The 24,587-nt window shown below is 50.5% G+C and overlaps 1 protein-coding gene across 7 annotated transcripts in view; it reads right to left on the bottom strand.

Moving 5' to 3' along the window:
• LOC114696273 (myelin basic protein) overlaps positions 1-24,587 on the bottom strand; it is a 112,832-nt gene that overhangs the window by 66,649 nt on the left and 21,596 nt on the right. For all 7 annotated transcript variants that reach the window (XM_028873890.1, XM_028873892.1, XM_037197223.1 and 4 more), the window contains exon 2: positions 20,951-21,026. In XM_028873890.1, the coding sequence (XP_028729723.1) occupies positions 20,951-21,001 (51 nt within the window). In that variant the 5' untranslated portion in view covers positions 21,002-21,026. The remainder of the gene's footprint in view (positions 1-20,950; positions 21,027-24,587) is intronic.

Here is a 24,587-nt window from a genome sequence, read left to right as displayed (position 1 = left end):
CTACAGCCACTTCTGGGGCCCTTGTCCTTCACGATGATAGCCCTGCTGGGCCGCCCTGGAGACCCTCCTGTTCATTCCCATCTTAGCTGGTGCTGGGCCAACTCTGGGTGACGTCTCACAGCCACAGCACCTACGGGCAGGGAAACTCTTGCACCTGAGAGAACAGGCTGCCACCCTTTCCAGAGCCAGCATCACCGGACCCCTGTGTGCTTGTCTACCTGCCCCCAAGGCACAGCCCTTGTGCTCCCAGCTCAGCCCCTCCAGTCCTAAGGGCCTTCAGGCTATGTCAGATACACAGCCTCTCTCTCTCTCTCTCTCTCTCTCTCTCTCTCTCTCTCTCTCTCTCTGTCTCTTGTTCTTTCCTCAAAGGGGTGGGTACCAGGGGGTAGGCAGCGACTGAGATAACAAGCCCTAGGGGCAGATGCTAGGTGTCTACTGACTTGTGTATTAGCCATGTTACCTTGAGCATATACTTGACCTCTCTGTGCCTCAGCGTCCTTTTCTATAAAAGAAAGGAAATGCTAATATTGCTTGGCCCGGTGTTCAGAAGCAAGCATTAGCGGCATTCATTTACACAAAGCGCTTAGAATTTGCCTGGTACAAAGAAACTGTTGCTCTAACAAATGAGATGGTCTAGAGGTGGACGTCTCCCAGGCACGCCAGCCCCTGGTGCCTGCGGCTCTTATTAGCTTGGCTCTGTGTTTTTATCTTTTGGTGGGGAGGGGGGGTAGGGATGGGGATGGTGTTGCCTGGCTCCCCTTTCTTGGTCTTCTGTTCCCTTGCTCCAGCATTGCTCAGTGTGGGTGAGCTACATCTGCGAGGCCAGAGAGCAAGTCCAAGAACTTCCACCACCCAACAAGTCACCCACGCACCCCATCTTCAGGACGCATGGGGTGCTGTCTAGAGAGGCAAACTGGATGCAGAAGCAGAGGTGGAGCTCCAGGGTCCTTGGCTGTGACCACCAATGCTGCCTGAGTGACTGCTGGGAAATCACCTGATATTTCCTGTCCCTGGAACTCCCCGACCCCACCCACACGGGGACTCTCTTGGTAGGTGGTGGGAACCGAGTTTGATGCACACCATGAAGATGGGCTCGACTGATGTGTGAACCTGAAGTCAGGTTCAGACCTGCAGTGCTGCATTGGTGGTGACAGGGATGTGCATGTGCTCTGGGTGGGTGGTGATACAGGGGCAGGGTGGCAGGGTGCTAACACCCCACAGCAGCCAGGTGGTTCACCTCTGGAGGACCCAGCTGCAGCATCTGTCTGATGGGCCATGGATGAGATGGGTGAGAGCCATGGCCAAGGCTGTGGATGCTCACAGTCTGTGTTACCGAGGGTAAGGCACACCTGCAAGCCTCCCCACGGCCGCTATCCCACAAGCTGATGTTGTCTATGCGGTTAACCTACAGACTAGCTGCCAACGTTCACACGTGACTGTTGAGGCCAGCGCTAGCAGACACACGAAGCTTCCTACCGGGTAGTCACATCCATTACACTTCCTGCTTCACTTGGTAACGAGTCTTACCTCTTTTTTTGTTTTCCAACAAACTTTATTCCTAGGGTCTTTGGCATCTGTCACCTTCCCCAAATTCGCTCCAACTCTGTTAACGGCTACACTCTGCTCCCTTCTGTGCGTTCCACGTCCCTTAAAATACATGTCTCTGTTCTAACTTCCGGCGTCTGGGTGAGGTTGCACGGAAATCAGGCCTTTCACAGAGGTAGCAAAGTTAGGGGATCACGGTGGTCTAGTGTGGCCTGATCTGGCGATTGGCATCCTTGTCACCGGGGAAGCACATGCAGGAGAAACGGTGGTGACAGAGACACAAGCCAGGACACTTGAAAGACAATGGGCCACCTGGAGCCAGGGAAGGCAGGGAGACATCCCTCCGGCCTTTCAGAACAGCCAGCAGGTGCCTAACCCTTCGGTAAGAGCAAAGTCTGGTGCGTCCATTTCTGATTTATGTGACTGCTGTTGAAGCCACAAGAAGCTACGCCAGCCTCACAGCCAGGCTCAGACCAGTGCTGGCACCCAGCCAAAGACGGCGGAGAAAGGAGGGGTGAGTTTGGGCACTAAGGAGTTTCTAGACTCCTAACACATCACCAGCCCGTAAGCAGTCTCATTTTTCTCTGCGAGAAAAACATGAAAGGGAAACTTCAATGAACTTTGACCTTCAAATCTCAGGCAGCCGCTTCCCATGGGCTCTGAGGGGGCCTCGAGTGAGGTCTGGGAGGTGGGACCGGTGCTCCAAGCTTCATGCTCATCCTCTACTTCGTCCTTCCCAGAACCTGCTGCTCACTGTGGCTCTTCATGAGACCCCCAGGCAAGGAACAAAGGAGAAGGAGCTGGAGCCGGCAAACACGGTGGAGGAGCCTGGTGTGACTCAGGACCAGTCACCCGGTCACACGCTCCTTGGTAATCAGGGTCCAGACACCTGGGTGATACGCCCACCGCAGAGGAGCGTCACTTGCTATCCAAAGGCATCTAGGGGGTATAGCCACTAGCATACTATGTGGGTACACACATAGGCACCCACGCCTGCGTACGTACACTCATGCATACGCTCACCAACAGCGTATCTAGGGATATTCACTCACCAGTAGCTGCTGTGGGATGATCTGTATGTCCTGTGGGAGCCCTTCTTGGGTTCTTTGTGGCGTTACCCAGCAGGTCCGTATAGAGGATGATTAGGACCATGGGCCTGAGTGCAGGTGTTTGAGATGGTCTGCACTTGGCTGTGCTGGGGGATGGTCTGTATGTCAAGTTGTTCTGATTGATCAATAAATAAAACCTGATCGGCTGTGGCTAGGCAGGAAGGATAGGCCGGACTAACAGAGAGGAGAAATAAAAGAACAGGAAGGCAGAAGGAGACGCTGCAGCCGCCGCCATGACCAGCAGCATGTGAAGACGCCGATAAGCCACCAGCCACGTGGCAAGGTATAGATTTGTAGAAATGCGTTACTTTAAGATATAAGAACAGTTAACAAGAAGCCTGCCATGGCCATACAGTTTGTAAGCAATATAAGTCTCTGTGTTTACTTGGTTGGGTCTGAGCGGCTGTGGGACTGGCGGGTGACAGAGATTTGTCCTGACTGTGGGCAAGGCAGGAAAACTCTAGCAACAAGTAGCAGGTTGTTCTCCTTGCATTTTTGGAGGATTAATGGCTTGGTGGTGACAAATTTGGGGGGAATGGTCAGATGACTTGTTTCTACATCCTGTATAAAGTTCTGGAAGGTAGCTGAAGAGGCTCTGGGAGGGGAGGATGCTACAGCGTTCTGACTCAGACTGGAGAACACTCAGGAGAGCCGTGATGTCAAGACATGTCCCAGAGCAGCGCACTGAAGAACCGGTTGTGTGTTGAACTCTGAGCCACGGCCAACACAGACTCTCCGACTTAGAAAACACACGCAAGCGTGGATTTTGAGAGTTTTGAATCCCTTTAGGACCCAGTGGGTCAATAAGGATCAGGCTCTGGACAGAAGAGAAGCTTTCACCTTCCACCTGGGATGCCAAGACTTTGGCTACCCTGAGGCATCTGTGTCTAGTACCTAGAGCCCCAAAGCAGCAGCTAGCATTCGGGGTAGGGGTGTTCACTTAGCGCCCCGGGAGGCTGGACAGGGGACCACACAGCTGCAGCCAGCAGGGCAGACAAGCCTAGCTTGTGTATGTTCTCTGACAACGTCACTTCACGTAGAAACAAATGTCAGGGGGCTGGAGATGGGCCTCAGTCGGTAGAGTGCTTGCCCGGCATACGTGAAGCCCTGGGTTCGATCCCCTGTAGTACACAAATGGGGTGTGGTGGTGCACACGTGTAATCTCAGACCGAGGAGGTACAGGCAGGAGGGGCCAAGATTCAAGGTTGTCCTTGGCCACATACACAGTGAGTTCAGGGCCACATGAGATCCTGTCTGCAAACAAACAATGTCTAAACAAACATGAGTGCCTGAAAATGTTTTTTTTTTTTTTCCCCAGGGGATCAGGGGAGAATAAACATTAAACTATATGAAGACTATTCATCAGTGCTTATGAGATTTGCACTCTTCCTTCTCTACATCTGGGATAAAGAGGATGAGGGGGCAGGGGCTGGTCTTCTCACAAGTCTCCATAAGCAGTGACCCATCTACTAGCCTTGGGGTAAAGGGGGTGTGGGACCCTTCTTTTCAGAAGGGTGACAAAGCTCCCAGTGGGTTCTGGCTGGCAGATCCTGTCATCCCCCTCCCAGTGGTCACTGGGTGCCTTGGCTGGAGCCAAGCACACACTCATCTCAGACCTCTTGGCTCCTGGCCTTGCCTGTGGCTGAGAGCTGGGGACTCTGACATGTGCACAGTCACAGGGCTGTGGAACCCGGACCGTGCCAGGGCACCCCTACCATGGCCTTCCCCGAGAGGCAGCCCTGTGAGTCGACAGGTGAGTCAGAGTCCTGCATCACGGAAACCGGCAGAGCTCCAGATTCGGAACCCCATGCCCGAGAGGGTGCACACTCCCCAGCCCTGGAGGAAGCCGGCCATTCCTGACTTCCAGGCTCAGCTTCAGGGGAGGGGCCGAAGAGAGGTCCCAAAGTGACCAGGCAAGCCAATACAGGGTCTCCCAGACAAACGGCAAAGGCCTAGGGCTGCTTCGCTGAGAACAGATGTCAACAAAGAGCTGCCACCCTGGGGCCCTGAGGTGGCAGGGCTGCTGAGCCGCTGTGGGTAAGCCTATGACAATGCCAGGAAGTGAGGTATCAGTCATCAGGGCAGAGTGGGGCAGGGCGGCCCGAGGCCACATTCATACCCACTGTGGGGGACGTAATTTCGTGTCCACTATGGGGAACATAGTTCAGTGTCCACTGTCAGCACCTGGGATCAGAGGCAAGGAAGCTGAGCCATCCCTCCCTTCCAGGACACAAGTGAAGTCCAGGGGAGCGTGTCTCTTTCCTGTCTCTGCCTTCCTCCTCCACACAGTCCAAATTCCCACTCAGGTCTCCCTGGGAATACCTCTGGGCCTCGGCTGCTCTAGATTCCACGAGGAAGTAGCTCCTTGAGCCCCATATGACGCAGAGCCCTCCCACAGCCTATGAATGCAGCCCATGCATGCCTGCTGGGGTATTATGGGATGGAAAGACTCCATACACTTTAAAATTGAAATCTGATGACAAATTGAAATCATTAAAGTACTGAAGTGTCAGCGCAATAAAAAGTCCTGTGCGTGCTAGCCAAATGCTCTAAAAAGGAAAGGCTGGATTTATTGTTCCGCCTCCCCTCTCTTCTTTCTCTCTCGAATAGAGGACTGGCCTCAAATGCCTATACAGGTGAGGATGACCTGGAACTCTCGATGCTCCTACCTCCACAAAATGCCAGGATTACAAGCTTGGGCCACCACACCAGACTTTACTTTCTCTAAAGCAGATTCTGTTCTTACTCTGGCTCTCCACTGAGTTAAGATAAATAACAAAGGTACCAGTTAAGGGCGAGCAAGTGGGCTCATACAGCAGGAGTTTGACTCCCGGATCCTGAAAATTGCTCTCTGACTTCTACTTCTGAGTCATGGTGCCCGTGCGTGCGTGCGTGCGTGCATGTGTGTGTGTGTGTATGTGTGTCCAATAATAAAGGTAAATAAATAAATAATGTTTAAAAAAGACACTGAGCTAACATCAACAGCTTGGCCAGGGGCCCCTCCCCGTCAGGCCGAAGTTGGATAGAGAAGGTCACCCTCACGTATGGTCCTCCCGGGGCCAGGGTGCCCACATCAGGCACAGGTGACATTTTGGGGATGGAGAGGCTCAGCAGCTGTTTCTGTCCTCTGCCCTCCCCCACCCAGCATCTCCAGCTGTCACAATAAGGGGCAAATACTTCTCAGGGGTGAACCCACCTCTGGCAAGGAGCTCAGTCTAGAAAAAGAAGACTAGGCAATGAAACTATGTTCATTTCCTAATACACTCAGGGGTCGTTAGTTTTCTTGAAGTGACCAAAATTCTACTCTTGAAAGACTGAGAGCAGAGTCGGATGACAACATCAGAGCCGGGCTGGGGGTAAGAGGGGACTTTAATTACTAAAACCAAGGCCACCTGGGCGAGGTTCTTAATCTGAAAAACAAGAGCGGAGTTAGAGATCGTGGGTAGGTGGGACTCTATGGAAACTAAAAATAAAGTAAAATAAATACTGTGCAAGATGAAAGACCGAGGAAGAGCAAACAGGCTGTGGACAGGGCACACCTGTGGTCCGAGTGCTGGGGAGTGGAGCCAAGACGATCCCTGGGGCTCGCTGGTCCGTCAGCCTGGCCTACCCGGTGAGGGTGAGTTCCAGGCGAGTCAGAGGCTCTATTCCCCAAAATAAGTGGGCCTGAGGTTGTCCTCAGACCTTCACATGTACATGCACCCAAGTGCACATGCAACCACTCATGTATACACACACACACACACACACACACACACACACACACACACACACACACGGGGGGGGGAGGGAGAGGGAGAGGGAGAGGGAGGGAGGGAGAGAGAGAGAGAGAGAGAGAGAGAGAGAGAGAGAGAGAGAGAGAATGTATATAGTGGGGAGAATATTTGGAAATCTCTTATCTAATGCAGATCAAGCATTCAGATTGTAACAAACTCCCACAAATCAACAACACAAAGAAGTCTAATGTAAAAAGGTGGTGATTTTCTCAAAGAAGGTAATGTGTCTGGCCTGTAGACTATGAAAAGGTGCCCAATACCATTACCCCTGCAGGATTCACATCAAAGCCACAGTGAGGCTCTGTCTTACACACCAGGTTGGCTGTGGTTGTGTGGTGAAACTGTACTCCCAGACCCAGCTGGTAGACGTGTCAGATGGGACCTCAGACCCAGCTGTGGGGGGGTATGATAGGACCTCAGACCCAGCTGTGTGTGGGGGGTATGATAGGACTTCAGACCCAGCTGTGGGGGGGTATGATAGGACCTCAGACCCAGCTGTGTGTGTGGGGTATGATAGGACCTCAGACCCAGCTGTGTGGGGGTATGGTGGGACCTCAGACCCAGCTGTGTGTGTGTGGGTATGGTGGGACCTCAGACCCAGCTGTGTGTGTGGGGTATGATAGGACCTCAGACCCAGCTGTGTGTGTGTGGGGTATGATGGGACCTCAGACCCAGCTGTGGGGGTATGATAGGACCTCAGACCCAGCTGTGTGTGTGTGGGGTATGATAGGACCTCAGACCCAGCTGTGTGTGTGGGGTATGATAGGACCTCAGACCCAGCTGTGTGTGTGTGGGTATGGTGGGACCTCAGACCCAGCTGTGTGTGTGGGGTATGATAGGACCTCAGACCCAGCTGTGTGTGTGTGGGGTATGATAGGACCTCAGACCCAGCTGTGGGGGGTATGATAGGACCTCAGACCCAGCTGTGTGTGGGGGGTATGGTGGGACCCTCAGACCCAGCTGTGGGGGGTATGGTGGGACCCTCAGACCCAGCTGTGTGTGTCGGGGTATGGTGGGACCTCAGACCCAGCTGTGTGTGGGGGGGTATGATGGTACCTCAGACCCAGCTGTGTGTGTGGGGTATGACAGGACCTCAGATCCAGCTGTGTGGGGTATGATGGGACCTCAGACCCAGCTGTGGGGGGTATGGTGGGACCTCAGACCCAGATGTGTGTGTGTGGGTATGATGGGACCCTCAGACCCAGCTGTGGGGGGTATGGTGGGACCTCAGACCCAGCTGTGTGTGGGGGGTATGATGGGATGTCATACCCAGATGTGGGGGGTATGGTGGGACCTCAGACCCAGCTGTGGGGGGTATGATGGGATGTCATACCCAGATGTGGGGGGTATGATGGGACCTCAGACCCATCTGGTGTGCATGTCCGATGGTACAGCTGCTGTGGAAAAGGTTTTTACAGTTTCTCAAAAAGTTAAACACAGGTGAACAATAAATTAGCAACTGTATTCCTAGGTGCATTCTTGACAGAAATGAAACACGAGTCTATCTAAACATGTAAATATCCACAGAAGCATTATCTATAATAACTTGACGGAGGGAGCATCCCATATACTCAGCAGCCTATGAGCAGGTAATCAAAACATAAGATATCTCAACAATGGAACTGTAGTCAAGAGAAAGGGGTGGGGGATTGCATGGACCCAACCTTCAAAATGCAATGCTTTGGGAAAGAAGCCACACACAAAAGGCCGCCCAGATACTTCCGTCCTTGTGATCTACTATAATGAGGAATATAGAGACAGAAGACCAGTGACTTCTGAGGGATGGGGTGGTGTGACATGCACGTGCACGTACACACACAGACACACAGACACAGACACAGACACACACACACACACACAGACACACAGACACAGACACAGACACACACACACACACACACAGACACACAGACACAGACACAGACACACACACACACACACCCATAGGGCTGGGCTACAGCTCGGTGGTGAGCATTTGTCTAGCATTAGAGGACGCAGATTCCACCCCCAGTACTGAAAAGGAAAAAGAAAAGACTAGAGGAAAAATGGCCAACACTTGTAAAGGGTCTGTTTGCAGGTTCGTGCCAAGTGACCGTGCTGAGTACTCTGGCTTCATGCGGCTCTAAAGCCACTTTCCTGTGGAAACACCTTAGCTGAGTCCTGTGACATCTTACCTTAAAGCACAGCGATCGGGAGATCACTTTGGGGTGTGGTTAAAAGTGCAGAGGTCCTTAAATAATGAATGCGAAGAAATGTGCTGGGGATTTTGTTTAAGCACTGGCTTTGAGAAGTCACAGTGGGATAAACATTACTCAGTGTGGCTCTGAAACTGCTTATTGAGGTCTGTTACGCAACTGGACGAACAGGCTTCTATTTTAGGAGTACAGATACCTGGCTGTTTATTCCTGAATGCTATGGCTGCCTAGCTGGCCAAGTGTGTGGGAAGGATGGTCCCTTCAGGAGGGGAGAAGAGAGAGGGATGGATCCGCTCAGCCTGGTGCTGTCAACTGCAGTGTGAAGCTCAGTGAATTTCAGGACTGACATGAGCTTTAAAAGAACTCATCACTAAGTGATTTAAGTCAGTCTCAGAAAGACAAACACTACATGCTTTCTCTCTTTGTGGGTCCTAGATTTTATGCAGAGACACAGAATCATACAGACGACATGAGACAGAAGCAAGACTGTCTAGGGCATTAAGGGGATGAACAGAAACAGGGGTGTGAGGTACCAGAGGACAGAGGGGTATGGCAGGGATTTGCTCAAAGTACTTTATATATTTGCATGAAAATGCCTTATGTAACCCAGAATGGTAATTAAAAAAATAACTCGTGGAAGGATATTTATTTAGTTAAAAAGTAGTCCACATTTTAGGAATAGGATAAAGTGATCGAAACCCCCAATCTCTTTCTGAAGGCAAATGCTTTAGTTTTGTGCAATACAAAACTGTCTTGGCTCCCTTCCTTTATAATAGCTCCCTATGCTTCTGAGTGGTCTCTTATTTAAAGGCTTTAAGTCAAGGCCCGTCTTTGAGGTACAGGCCATCTCTGCTTAAAACAATAACACCAATATATCAAGAGTGCAGATGTCTTTCTGAATATACATTGATCTCCAATACGTGGGATCTCTCAGCGTCCCCTCCCACTTGCAAGAAGGGCAAGCTTGTGTGGGTAAACCCAGTACACTCAACAGGGGCATCATCGCCAGGTATCCGTGGTTATTGCCTCCGCACTGATTTTGAACTTCCAAATCCTTGGAAAGGTGGAAATAAAAAGTGTGTAGGCAAAAGCAGGTTTGAACATATCAATGAAGCAAGAATAAAGACACACACACACACACACACACACACACAGAGCATGTGCACACGTGCGAGCCAGAGAGAGAGAGAGAGAGAGAGAGAGAGAGAGAGAGAGAGAGAGAGAGAGAGAGAGAGAGAGAGAGAGTCAGTCCTCGGACTTTGTCACTGCAGCTGCACTCTGCTCATTTGCCTCAAAGAACCACACCCGGGTTGTGAAATGGACTTTCCATTTCATCTTGGCAGCAGTGCATCCTTCAGAGCTGCCTCTGTGGTCCTGTGGCCTCAGGGTGAGTTGTGGGAATGGCAAGCTGACTTTAGCTTGCTGGGAGGGCTGGGGAAATACACCAGGCTGGCGCCGATGTCCACACAATCCATGGCAGAACAAATCGCTTGAGCTTTGGAAAGGAATGGACTATGGGTCGAGAATTTCCTGCACACAGCGAGGAGCTGCCAATCACCAAGATCTACTGAGGCCAGCTCCTCACTCACCATCTGAGCATGGTGTTCTTTGCAAACAGAGGAAGCTGTCTGTGCCCTAGATGTCTCTTGGTTCACAGGTGGTAATAAAAAAAATCAAACCACAATGTGGTTAGCAGAAGATCCAAGTTGTAAAGGCCTTGTAGAAAATCTTCTAGAGCTTTCTACTCATCCACACAGGTCACATGACAACTCAGGAAGCCTGTGCACAGGTTTTCCTGAACTAGTTGTGAAGTGAGACTTTCAGGCACTGAGCGCATAGTGATTTTAAAAACATTAGTCAGTCTCCTCCATTTGGTTTAACCCTGCATGCTCAGGAGCAAAACAGAGAAGTCTGGTTTTCTTGTTTAAAAAAATAAAACAAACAAACAAACAAACAAACAAAACAACAGACTGAGCTGTCCCTGCTCAGGGTGGTGAGCTGTGGTGGATTCCAGCAGTGAATCAGAAAGAGTCCACTTATAGAGGGGCTTGTGTCAAAAGCGTCTCCAAACTCTATGTCGTATTTCCTCTTAAAATATCCCAAATAACCTACTTTAAAAAAGCCAAAATCAACCTCCAATTGTTTTAATTTATGTTATTTGAAAAGCTTAAATGTAAATGCTACCTCAATCACTATGGCCTTTTGTTAATTAAAAAAAAATGGAGTCATGGTTGCTGCAGGTCAGTGGGAAGGGGCTAAAAGTGCACTGTAGAACCGTGACACTGAGCCTTCTCCAAGGCCAGGAGGAAGCGATGACGACCTCCACACCTTTCTATACCCCTGAGTGTGTGGGAGGGGCTCCGCCATCCTGGGATGAACCCAGAGTGAAGCCGCTGAATTCCATGTGCTGGGAGCCACTACTCAGTGAAGCAAGAGGGCCTCCAGCACGGGCCAAAAGCCCAGGCAGCAACAATAAGCTTTTGGGACCAGAACCCCACTCTAGGGGACGAGGGAGAGGGAGCTCAGAGGCGGGACGGCACTGTTCCCCCTCCTCGTGGGGATTGCCAGAGAGGAAAAGTCGGTTCAGCACTTCGCAGTATTGCTTAACCTCCCACCCCATCCACCTGTATGGTTTTCCTGTCACGTGCCCTAGTACAGTTATGAGCTGGTACAGGGTGACTAATCTACATGGCAAGGATCCTAAATCACCACGGGCTCTCTGCACGGCTGGAGCCTGCCTTGTTTATTTACTAAGGCGTGTTTGGTTGCTTAGGGCTTATGGAGTCTAATTAGGAGACGTTAAAAAATGAGGACTCTGTTCCAAGCACCAGAGGCAGAAGCACAAAACTGAACTTTCTCCCTAATTACCCAGTGGTTACATTTTGAAAGTATGATCCTTAGATTAATACAGGCATCAAATTACATAGGGAAGTGTGTTTGAACCGTCCAGATGCAGAACGGTGAAGTGAGTCTAAGAAGCCGTTCCTGCAGTGGATGGCAGAGGTTCAGGGCTGGCGTCTGTGAGGAAGAGTCCTGCCAGGCCACATCTATATATAATCATACACACACACACACACACACACACACACACACACTGCAACACAGCACACACACATACACATAGCATCCATGCTTGCACACACATGCATGTGCATATACATACAGCACATATATATCATACACCACAAATACACACATATACATACAGTACAGAGATACACACACACAGGCAGACACATGCTCCACATACATACATAGACATTCACACCATCACACACACACACACACACACACACACACACACACACACACACATATATATAATATACATACATACATACACAACGCCTGCCATCCCTCACTCACCCCCTCCAGCACATTACATATTTATAAACAAGAGATGCTTTTTTCACAAGGGCATTCTGTCGTATTAAAATTCTTGCTCCTGAGCCTGGAGAGAGTAACTCAGGGGTTGAGACTGCACACCTCTCTATAGAGGACCGAAGTTCAGTTCCCAGCACCCACGTTAGGCGGCTCATAACTGCCTGTAATTCCAGCTCCAGGGGATCCGAGACCTTTACCCTCTGTGGCACCTCTACTCATGTGTACATGTACATGTGCATGTGCACACACATGCATGCACACTCTCGAAATAATAAAAAAAAATCATCTTTAAAAAGCCCCTCTTGTTTCCAAATGTAAAGCTTTACAAACCAGGTGGCTGAGGAGAGACAAGGGCGTCTGAAGGACACATTCTGCCCTTTCAGAGTCTGAAGTAAGCCTGTCCTGACAGATACAGTGACCAGCGGCATTCCTGGACTTTCCTGGCATGGGATAGTAACGGTGGCCCAGTGAGGTCCACAAGCAAGGGGACAGGTAAGCAGGACAGTTGGCATGGAAACAGCTTGTATTCAGTCATATCCCTCTCATCCTGTGGCATGTGAAGCAGGCAATGAATGTTTCCAAGGTCAGCAGGCCAAGCCCTACCCTCCTGAACTGGCAAGGTGGCACTTTTGGGGAAGTTACCAGGACTTTGAACGCCTGCTCTACCTTGTCTCCTTCCTGCTGTTAGTCAAGTGTGAACCCAAGTTTGAATTAAAAAAATTATATAAGCCCCTCACCAATGTGAGTACCTGCTTCAGAAGGCACCGTTCACCCTGCTCTGGGTGGGGCATCCCATCTCTGATGACAGTTGTATCTCTGACATCTGTTCCCGCCTCTAATCAGGGCTCCTGCAGGTGAGCATAGGGGACCCTCAGAGCTTTGGGCTCTGGGTTCTTGGAGGATACCAGCCCCTTTTCTTTGTACCCCAAGGTTCCCAGGGTCCAAACCTGGCATGGCACAGAGGAGGACACCACGCTGTTCGTGCTTTACGCTGCTTGCATGTCTGTGGCATTCACATTTAACAGCCAGCGCTAAACAGACCATTTATGTTTAACAACTGTTGTGTCCTGAAAATGTTGTCACAGATGCTGACAGTGACACAGTTTCTAATAAAAACAAACTATAAGGTCAACTAACACAAACCAACCGCAAATCAACTAGCCAGTCAACTAACACAAACCAACCGCAAATCAACTAGCCAGTCAACTAACACAAACCAACCGCAAATCAGCCAACTGACTAACCAAGAGGTCAAACTAACCAGTTAACCAAAACCAGTCAGCTAATTAACAAAATAACCAACCAACGAACAAAACCGATCAACCAACTAACCAAAACCAGCCAGTTAATCAACCATAATCAACCACATAGCCAACCAGCCAACCAGCCAACCAACCAACCAGCCAACCAACCAACCAAGCTAACCAACCAAACAACCACCTAAACAATCAGTCAAACAAAACCAACCAGCTTATCAACTAAACCAAAGAACCAACCAGCCAACTAAAATCCTACAATGTGGGTGAAAGGACAGATGTTATCTCCTCTGGGCTCTGAGTGGCCTAGGGTTTTCTCGGCCTTCATCTCTCTAATGTCCCTAGCCCAAGCTGGAGTCCAGAGCTCTTCTGGACATTGATGTCACCCCAAGACTCACAGTCTTGGCTCTACTGAGCATTGAGTGCACAGGGTGAACTCAGAGAGAAAGTGTGCAAAGGGTCAGAGGTCCCTAAGGGCCAGCTGGAGACAACCGCTGCAGCTGGGTCCAGAATCCAAGAGGAGTAAAGCCTGGGGCTGTTTACAGACCGCATGATTGGGTTGCGGCTTTAGCTCCACTGTGCTCCGGGCCGGTTCATAACCAGCGGCATCATTCTCAACAGGGGTGCGGAGGCCTTGGATATGCTTGCTAATTACACAGCATGTTGTTAATAATTACATTCCCTTTGGTGAGACCTGTGGCCAGCCTTGGTTTACAAAGGCGTCTGTGTTCCCGGTTCTCAGATAAGCACAGCATCTGCCATGGACCTGAACGCTGGAGTCAACCCGTGGTCGTTCTTTGGAGCTGTGAGAAAAGCCTTTTGCTCTGAATTCACCCCAGAGGGAAAGCATTCGTGACTCAACACACCCAGGAACTTTTTCACCGGGAATCTTCTGGGCACTCCCACATGTGTGTCACGCTAGTCCATGCCTACCAGTGCCTTAAGAGCTCAATCAGACACCCTGCGATAACTGGAGGTCCATGCCTACCAGTGCCTTAAGAGCTCAATCAGACACCCTGCAATAACTGGAGACCTGCCTGAGTTCCCAAAACACAGTGTCTATGTGACTTGCCTAAAAGATGGAAATTACACACGGATGGACACCTAACCCTGTCCACACACCCCACCCACACACTGCAGTCAAATCTGAAGGGTAAAATCCCCCAGTGGATTTGGTGTCCACCAATGCAGCCTTCTCAGCACGCTGTGGGTGTGAGTCTGGGAGGGGGGTGGGAGTGACTTGGCCCTTTCTGCTCCTCTTCTGTGACTGGGGTATGGAAGAGTGAAACCTGAAGCAAGAAAAAAAAACAGCATGGCCTGGCAGTTCTGGAGTGTCAGGCTTCTGTCCCCTTTCCCAGTATCCTCTGGGCACTGAGGATGGAGGGTCGCTGCCCTTGTCACACTGTCTTTGGGTGTCACTCATTGCCACCTGCCTGTGTGTGGCATGGCACAGCATCTCCTGGAACACTCCAGACAGCTTGGCTAAGTGAGTTTTTGGGCAGCCATTCAGCAAGCCATGCTGGACCCCAGCAGGACTGATGAGCATGGCTGCTCCTCCTGGACTGAACTTCTGTGAGGAGAGAAGACTTTCCCGTGCAGTGGTGAGCCAAGCTGGCTTGAATGTAGCCCCTTCACATTCCTGAGGCAGGTGTGAGGGGAGGAGCAGAACTCACGGGAAGCCACAGATCCGACAACACACGACCCGGGCGATGCACACTGCATCGCGTGAAGCTCCACGTAGAGAGAGAGGCCTGGAGGAGCAGCCCGCACGCCCCTCGCAGCTGTGGTACCAGTGTTCTCGTGGGAACAGATTTTCCCTGTCAGAGTGAAAGATGCTGTTTTCATCCCCGTGGAAAGCTCTGTGCTGCTTCGACAACTCTGCCTGTATTTGCAAACAATGTCTCATTTCTCAGAATGTCACTTTAATATCAGTCTCAGTGAGAGAGAGTGGGGTTGGAACAATGATTAAGTATGCAAATTATTTGCCAAAGATGGTTATCCCAGGGTAAGGACCAAACCCCTCTTTGTCCAAAAGTCAATGTTAGAGATTTCTAATGCCCAACAAAAGTTCCAGAGCAGTCTTTCCTGTGGGTGGGAAAGGAGGCCACAGAGAAAGCTAGGGGAGGACCCAAAGGACTCCGAAGGCCAGAACTTTCCAGAAACTTCCCATCACCAATAGAGCAAAGCTGGTGAGCTCCGTTGAAGTGGACAGATACTCTAAGCTCTGGTGGTGGCAACTCCCCGAGGGCTATGCTCAGTGCGGTCACATGTCAGGCTCTTCTCTTGAAGGCAGAGGTGCCCTAAGGGCATGCATGGCCCACAGCCTCCTCCCCCCCCTCCTTCATCTCTGGGGTGTCTCTAGCGATGAATCCGCTCTCTGCACTGCACAGGGTGGCAACTCTTCTCTGTAGGATGCTCATCTGGGCAATGCTGTAAGAAACAACGGTACCTATGTCTCTGTGCCCCTGATCTTTGGGACGTCACTCAGGCCGTTTTCTCAGCAGCATTTCACCCTCACCCCCATGTGCTGAGGAATGGTGGCTCACCCTAGCACTCTGAAAAAAAAAAGGAGATTCCAGAGGGTATGAAGAAGCTGGCTTCCCTCTCAATAACAGCAGTCCTTAAAAGGGACCCATGTTCCCAGCAGCCTCTGTGACAAATATCACAATAACCAAATAGAGCTTGGATCTTTAAGAACACAGGCTCTCCCTGTCTAGGAAGCTGGCATACAGTTGACTCACAGAACCCATGGCCTCCAGCATTCTGAAGAGGTTTGTGGGAAAGGATGCTATCGTGAGTAGCAAAGTTTCTTCTTTCTTTTGATGATATTTTAACATGCTTGGACCGATTCTTAGATCTGCAAAGGTGCCACATCTCTTCTCTAAGGTCTGAGGCCCTTTCAGGCTTTCTCTGACGTCCCGTTCTGTGGCACCCATCCAGTTTGCTTCCTGTTGATATGATAAAACATTCCGACCATGATGCAAGTTCATGTTGACTTCCAGGTGACCATCCATCGTTGACGGAAGTCAGGGAAGGAACTCAAGAAGAAACTGAAGCAGAAGCCACGGAGGAATGCTACTTGCTGGATTGCTCACCAGTTCGTGCTCAGCTAGCTTTCTTATACAGCGCAGGATCGCCTGCCTAGGGAAGGTGCTGCCCACAGTGGACTGGGTCCTCCCACGTCCATCATTAGTCAAGACACTCTCTCACAAACATGACCACAGCCTATCTGATCAAGGCAATTCCTCCACTGAGGTTCTCCGTCCCATGTGATTCTATGGTCTGTCAACTCGACACTAACCGTTAACCACTACCACAGCCCTTTTGCATCCCCGTTCTATCTTCAAATGCAGTGAATGTCAAAATCTCACTGGACCCCCTTAGGCAGTGAGGCGTTTTGAGGATGGAGCAGGCATACTTTGTGTCCTTGCTCTGCTGTTCAGAGTATAACTTCCTTCATGGTCCTGAGGTAGGCTGTAGCCCAAGGTCATCTAAGCAGCTGGTGGCATGTGCTGGGATTCTCCTCAGAGTCCAGCAGTGTTGAGCATACACTGGGTGTTTAAAAAGACACTCATGCACGCACGAGAGAATGTATGAATGAACTAATCCAGTCCACCCCTCTCCCCAAGTAGATATCTGGACTTTGAAGGAGTGCAGCCACTTAGGAATTACAAGCTCCACATCAGGTCAGAGGATGTAAGGAAGATAAAACTTAGGAGCCTGCCCTGCCGGTTAGTCCAGTTCTTGAGGTGTCTTGAATGGTAGCGCCTGTACTCTGATAGGGTCTTTCTGGAGAGAGACATGATGATACATTGGGCTGTGCTGTGGTATCTGTCCAACAGGAGGTATTAATAACTACTCAGATCCTAAAGCCAAGTGCCAAGCTAGGCCTAGAGGGTTCTCTTCCCTAATCGTCCATCTGCCCAGTCCTTACCAGTACTTATCAAATAGTACTCAAATTCAGTTGAGAACTGAATTGTCTACCCCCAAATATATCTGTAGAAATATTAACCCCCAGCACCTCAGAAAATAACTGTTTAAAGATGGGCCTGTCAAAGAGGAAACCCAGTTAAGCCTCAGCTCTTAGCTTGGGCCCTGCTCCAACATGAGAAGGGGAAGTGGAGCCTTACAGGGAGGGGACCATGGGAGATACACGGAGAAGGTGGCGCTTACAAGGCCTGGCAAGAGACCCACCCTATGGATTGCTGGACCCCAGGCATCTGCCCTGTGACCTGTGAGAAAGAAAATGATCGAGGGGTTAGCCTTCTCTAATGCCCATGACAGCTGAGCCAGGACATCCTGGGCAGGAGGCTGCTTTTAGCTCCTGAGACCAGTCCACCCCCCACCAGAAGCTTTCAGGAGTGTGGTTCCCCCAACTGCTTCCTGAGTGGATCCCCTAGACTACCCAGGGCGGTTGGAGTAATCTCCTTCCCTGGTTTTCCAAATTGCTGTAGCATAGATGGACACTGGGCATAGAATGGACAGATGGGCAAAAATTTGGCAAATGAGTGAGGAGCAGTTGTTTATGACTGAAGACTCAGAAGACGGGGACTTCCCCATTTCTGGAAGCAGGAATGGCCCTTGGAGGAAGTGACATCCAGTCTGTGGGACTGCATCATGACTCAGGAGCCCAGTCCCCAGCCTCCCTAAGCAGTGGCCTTTGTTCCCCAATGGGACTCCAGAACTGTCCTCTCCAGCTGGATGGCAGGACCTGGGTTCCCTTGCAGAGCCTCAGCTAGGGCATTGCCAGTATCACAGCGTGGCACAGTTGACCTTCCCCTAATTCCTAGAGGTCTTTCTGAGCAGGAGAGGAATGGAGAGAAAGGCCAGGAACCCTTCTTAGTCTCTTCCCCATGACCAACGATGCCTGGAGTATCTAAGAGAAGAGACTCAGTTTAACCAGAGTACTAAACAGGGGGTCATCTGCCAGACACCTGAGGACTCGCTGTCCTGGGGCGTTCAAGCCTTGGAGACACAGGGAACCCTCATAGTGGAGACACCAAGGGACTCTCTACTGTTGTGTGGCCAGTCAGAGACAGATTGACATGACTGTTGGCATCTGGCTGTGTGGCTGAACGTATAAGGAGGGGCAGGGAAGAGCTGTTGAGTCGCCCCTGTATCTCAGTGTGGGAGGAGGAGAATTCTTCAAGGGGCAGAGGGGCCTGGAGCGCCCTGGGCCAGTCCCAGTTCATGGCTCCAGATCAGAGGGTGGATGATGAATGGGGGTGAGTTCTCCCCGCAGGGCCCTCCCGACACTGGAGCACAGCTCAGGATCTGGAAGAAGAGGGCCTTTTCCTTGGACTCTGAAGAGCAGCAAAAAGCCTCAGCTGTCTTCCTTTGACAGGCCGAAGCAACGTCAAAGCGTTCCGGGTTGTTTTACAGTGTCAGGCAGCAGGAAGGAGACAGAGTCTTCTTGGAGCTGGACTTTCAAATCGGTCGCTCTGAGAGGGGCGCTATCTCAGGCTGTGACGGCCTGGCGCTGTGTGAGCAGCTGTCTCTCCGCTTTCGACTTGGGTGAGAGAGTAGATTCTAATCAAGCCGGCTCGGCCAGAGTGTGTTCCTTACACCTGCCAGTGTCCAACATTACAGACAATCACAGCCACAGAACCTGTCAGCAGGATTGAACTGCGTTATCGTCATGAGTCACCTTGACTCGACTCATGATTGGCTAGCCATTTACATATCTATAAAGCCGTAGTGGAGAAGCTAGAGAATCCTGTTTCGAACTCTCAGGAGAAGTACTAGCATGGAGAGCACAGACCTTCTCACTCTCTTTCTGGGGGTGACCTCAGAAAGTCCTGCGTGATTGCCCACTTGGCTGATGTGGAAATGGACTTGGAACTGGAGTCAGACAGAGAGGCCTTATTGTTGATTGCTATTAAAGAAACGCCACTCAGGCTACAGGAAAGGGGCAGTGGACATCTGAAAAGTGCTTCTCTGTGAGGGCCGTACCATATTTTGTCCCAAGTGGCAGGGCACATTGTTTTCTGTTGGACATAAGATTGATGAAAAAGAATTCGAGCGGTTTTTCTTCTGCTATGAATTAGGTGGGGGTAGGGGGAGGGGCTCAGAAAGCTGAGGCAGATGGACATTTGTGGTAGCTTTGATGAGAACGTCCCCCCAGGCACAGGTGTTTGCATACTTGGTCTCCACTGGTGGTGCTGTTTGGGGAGGGTTAGGAGGCGAGGCCTTGCTGGGGGAGGGTGGCACTGGCAATGGACTTTGAGTGCTTAAAGGATCCACACCATTTCCAGTTCATTCTCGGCTTCATGCTTGTGGTTCAAGGTCTGAGCTCCCGGCACCCAGTTCCCGCTAACATGCCTGCTGCTGGCACCCACACTTCCCCACCATGGTGGACTCTTAGCCCTCTGGAACTGTAAGCGGAATAAACCCTTCCTTCTGTAGGTTGCCTTGGTCATGAGGTCTTATCAGAACAATAAAATGATAACTAAGAGCATATTTCCTTGGAATCAGAAGGATTCGTCAGTGATGAAGATGAACAAAAATTTAGGCAATAGTATTCTGTGGCCACTTGGGGTCCATGTGACGATATTGAGTGGGGGGGGGATTCAGAAAGTACCAGTGGCGTCACTGGTCAATCACTAGGAAAGTCCGTGAAGGGAACCTCACCAGGGAGAGGAAGTTGGGGCGCCTAACTCTGCCTGGCTGGAGGGAGGGGATGGTTTCTATTATTCCCCCTGCCCTTGCTTATCTGTGCTTTCCAAACATTCTGTGACAAGCTGTAGAAGGCGTGGGGAAGGGACAGAAAAGAACTGAAAACCACCAGTGCCCACCAGCCTGTGGCTGGGCTGCCGTCGGTTGGTATGTCATGGACAGTGTGAGCTTCTGAAGGCAGACGGGACAACCCCAATTCTGGGGAAAACTGGGTCATAAGTGTGGGATATGGGGTGCAATCAGAAGCCCTGCCTCACAGCTGAGCATCTGCGTGTGGGCTGCTGGGAGACTCAGAGACGTACAGCTAGGGCAGAGCAAGACCCTGGGTGGGGTGGGGGCGGGACTGGGAGAGGCATTGCTGATTCCACGGGGGAAGGCCCTGGATCTACCCACATTTCCGACAGCTGGACTCAGAAGGCAGATGTCTGAATTAGTACCAGGCCGAGGAAACGGCCCAACAACTTCCTCTTTGTCCACACCTGAGACGCAGGTCTAGCTTCCCAACCCAACATCAGGGCTCCCTCTACAGAAGAGGCAGGCGCTATACGTACATACGACACTACCATAGGGAAGGAAGGTTCGTCACCGGTCACGAACGGGTCTCAGGGTTCACGATTTCAACATGGAGGTTCAGGAGATAGTGGAATGTGGGAAAACTACTGACAAATAAGGGACGTTGGATGACGGGGACATTTATCAAGAAAGCCAGCACGCTACAATCTCTGTTCTGCGAGCATCCGAGCCCAGGGTGCGCCCAGTGGCTCACAGGCGGGACCCCTCCCACCCTCTGTGCGACTCCGCCCCTTTCCTCCTTCATTTTCTTTCCAGGCCACGATGATGCACCCACTGACAGGCAAGCCTCCCGAATGAATGAATAGCAACACACACAACAAAGCAAAGAACAAGCCTCCACGCGGCCATTCAGGAACTGTCCTAGTGAAAACTCCGCTTTTCCTTTGGCTGGACTAAAGCCACACAGGACAGGAGGGTCGGCCACAGCCAGGTCTTACCTTACTGGCTTTTTCTGCAGTTAGCTCTCGCTTTCCAGAGTGGTTTCCCATAGTGACTCAGCGGTATCCTCAAGAACTGGAAGAAAAGAGCAGAAGTCAGCTGGAAAGTTAACACTTCTGGCTGTTTCATATTGTTCTTTGACCAGAGAAAAATCCCACGATCCACAGCAGTCACTCAGAACTCAAGAGACACACCAGAGTTGTCAACAAACGCTGTTCTTGGGCTCTCATGGAAAGATCTAGAAAACAAAACGACACCAATGGTCCAGTTCTGCCCAGTGACCAACATTTGAGTATGAGATCATCTGCTATGATGTCTGCCCACTCAAGAAACCCTGCTGAGTATTCAAACACAAATGTACATACCCAGAGCTCTAACTCATATTTGAGTGTATGTAACTCATGTTTGAGTGGAATGGGAGTGGAGATGGGGATGGGGAGGTGGATGGGTTGGAGAGATGAGCTGAGATGTCAGAAAATGATCTGCATAATTTTTCAAATGGAAAGTGATGAACAGATGTTCATGCTTCCTCCTGGAGAAGCAGGATGATCGTGGATGGCGAGGCCAGAGCGAGGCTGTTTCTTGTAAGTATCCAAAGAATGTGCAGAATTTGGAGGGAAGATAAAGTTGGATAAAGACAAGCACGTCCTCCTCATTGTCATTTTCTAACCTTGGCCTCAGCAGCAAACATGTACTTCTTTTCCAAAGGATGCACAGAGCTGAAGAGTTTGGTCAGACCCCTTCCCAACAAAACAATTTCCAGCCATGAGTAGTCCCTAAGCAGAGTGCCACTTGTCCAATCTGTGACCCAGTTCTTCCAGGAAATCAGTTAAGGGTCATTTAAAGATACGAGCGCTCAAGTGCCCGCTCCCCTGTCAAACCCAAGCAAGGTCACGAAAGGACCAAAGTGACGCTGACTTCCAAAGTCCGAATGAAACATTACACAGCACAGCTGGAGTGAACGGCACATTCTGCTCTTTAAAACTCTTTTCATGGAAGTGAGGTGCCCCGCACCCGACTTCCCATCTCCCCCACACCTGGAGTGCTCCGGTAACTAAAGAAGATTAAACCATGAGTGGTAGCACACAGATGTAATCTCAGCACTTGGGATGTGGAGCAGTTCCAGGCCAGCCTCATCTATACAACTATTTCAAAGCCAGGCTGGGTTTGCACTAGCTGGATAGTTCATATGGGTCATAAAACTCCTTTTGCAATTGTATAAAAAAAAAAAAGAAAATCAAGAATCCCAAAAAACAAACAAACAAACAAAGGAATGAAGAGGAAAGGGGAAGAGGAAGGGGAAGCGAAGAGGAAGAAGAAAGGAAGCCGGAAAAGAGAAAAGCTGGCGCTGACATCATCACAGACTGGGGACAGGTCTCTCCTCAGCGGTCCCACAGCCTGGATGAATGCTGAGACGGAGTCACTGGGCTGGAGTTCAGTGTCTGACCTTTGCGGAGGGAGAGATAACAGGGCAGAGTCCCAAGCTCAGCAGCTTTCACTTGGTTAAGCAGTCAGGCGCCCCCAGTACTTAAATCCTTGTAAAAACACAACACAAGCAACCTGGTGTAGATTGTCCGGCTCCCTGACTGGGTTTCGGGGACTGTAACTAAAACATGGCTGTTCTCTGTCTCTGCTCCTCACCTGGATTACCGATCTCTGTGGGTCCCTTGGAAGATACACTCTAATTTATGGGATAAAGCATTGCTCAACTGTACAACTAAACACAGCACCAAGAACTCACGCTACTATTATGTCTCCAGGGCAGCAATCACCTCTGGGCACTGGCCCCACAGGTGTGGGGTGGGAACAGCCAGGTGTAAAAGAGAAGCCACTCCTGCTTTCCGCTGTGGGGCAGGAAAGGGTGCAGATCAGTGGTTCTCAATCTGTGGGTCACGACCCCTGGGAGGGGTCACATATCAGATATCATGCATATGAGACATTTACACTACGATTCGTAACAGTAGCAAAATTGCAGGTATGAAGTAGCAACAAAACAATGTTACGGTTTCTGGGTCACCACAACACGAGGAACTGTATAAAGGGTTGCAGCATCAGGACGGTTGAGAACCACGGGTGTCCATGGAAGTTAGCAACTCCAGACGGCTCTGAGCGGGCTTTTAGAGGGTTCACTTGAGGCCCCTTGAGTGGAGGCAACCACTGTGCTGGTGAAATGGAAGTCATGGCCATGATTAGCAACTAGGAAGAATCAGGTGACTTCTGTATTTGGTGTGTGTGTGGTCTTTAAGATGCAAGGCTGCCCTCCCTGGCAGGTAATTTCAGCATTCAAGTCTAGTCTGTCAATACGCTTGATTTAAACTGGAAAAACTATCTGAAGCAGTCCTCTCAGTGGGAAATGGAGGTCCGAGGGTTGGGGCCACTTAAAATGGATGGAGAGGAAGAATAGGAAAGAACGAATCTTCCATTTCCTGGGATCTGACCCAAGCTATTTGTCCACTGTCGACCTTAAGTCTAGGAATACATTGCTGTCATTCTGAACTTTGACCTCTAATTCCGAGCAATTAAAAAAAAAGCAATGTCAAACATATAATAAATAGAATAACAGTCAACAGCCATGTCTGGATCTTTCCTACTTAGGAACTAGGATGGGTCTATTCAGAACGAAACAGCAGCCTTCCCTAGCACGGCCAGGCTCTGCTCTCCCCAGACCCAGGCATGGAGAAGCTTATGTGACTGTCTGCCTAACCCATGTGACCATCCAGCCGGCCTCATCTTAAACCACCCTGGGATCTTCCTCACCTGGTCTCTGTCCACCAGCTCTCCCCATTTTCCCACTCCATCACCCCCACCACTGGGGTCGGCTAAACCTAACTGTGACGCTTCCTTTTTCCAAAAGCAAGCCTCTGAGATTTGTCCCAAACTGGAACCCTGTGGCCACCTACATATTCTGGAGCAAGGAGAACTGCTTTGACACAGGCCCTTCAAGCTCAGCTGTTGTCCCACCAAACCAACACGCCATCATAGTGAGATTCCACCTGATGCCCGGGATGATGATGGGACCAGTATTTCCAGATCCCAAGGCTGCCAGACACAAACACCATGGAAATACCAAAATCACAAAACAGGCTTTTAAATAAACTTAGTTGTTGCTACGAGTAGTGGCGTACTTGGGAGACTGAGGGAGACCTAAGTGCCTGAGGCCAGCCTAGGCTACACGGTAAGTTCCAGGATAGCCAGGGTTACATTGTAAGAGCCTGTCTTTAAAACAACAACAGCAGCAGCAGCAGCAGTAACAAGTCTGGTTAACTTAGACTAGCCTTCCATGGATAACATATGAAATGGTAGAAGAAAGGTAAGTGATATGAAGTGACCACAGGTGTCTGATGGCCTCCTGAGGCTGGGCCTCCAGGGTTGCGTCCTTGCTTACAGTGTGGTAATATGAAGGCTGCAGGTCCTTTGTTTTCTGGTCCTAGATGACAGACGGCCTTGTTAACTCCCATGACTGGCTTTAGGCCCTGCTTAGTTATTAAAGGCTCCAGCGTGGGCTCCTCATGACTGGGAATTTGAACCAACAGCGGCTGCCACAGAGCTGTTGGGAAGAGCCGACCACGTTTGCAGTCAGCCTTGGGTTAGGCTCAGTTTTGCAGTGAACGTAACTGTTGGAGCCAGAGGAAAAAC

The sequence above is a fragment of the Peromyscus leucopus genome, chromosome 19 (genome assembly GCF_004664715.2).
Source record: "Peromyscus leucopus breed LL Stock chromosome 19, UCI_PerLeu_2.1, whole genome shotgun sequence".
Lineage (NCBI taxonomy): Eukaryota > Metazoa > Chordata > Mammalia > Rodentia > Cricetidae > Peromyscus > Peromyscus leucopus.
The sequence above is the reverse complement of the archived record's forward strand: the minus strand, read 5'-3'. Positions and strand labels throughout refer to the sequence as shown.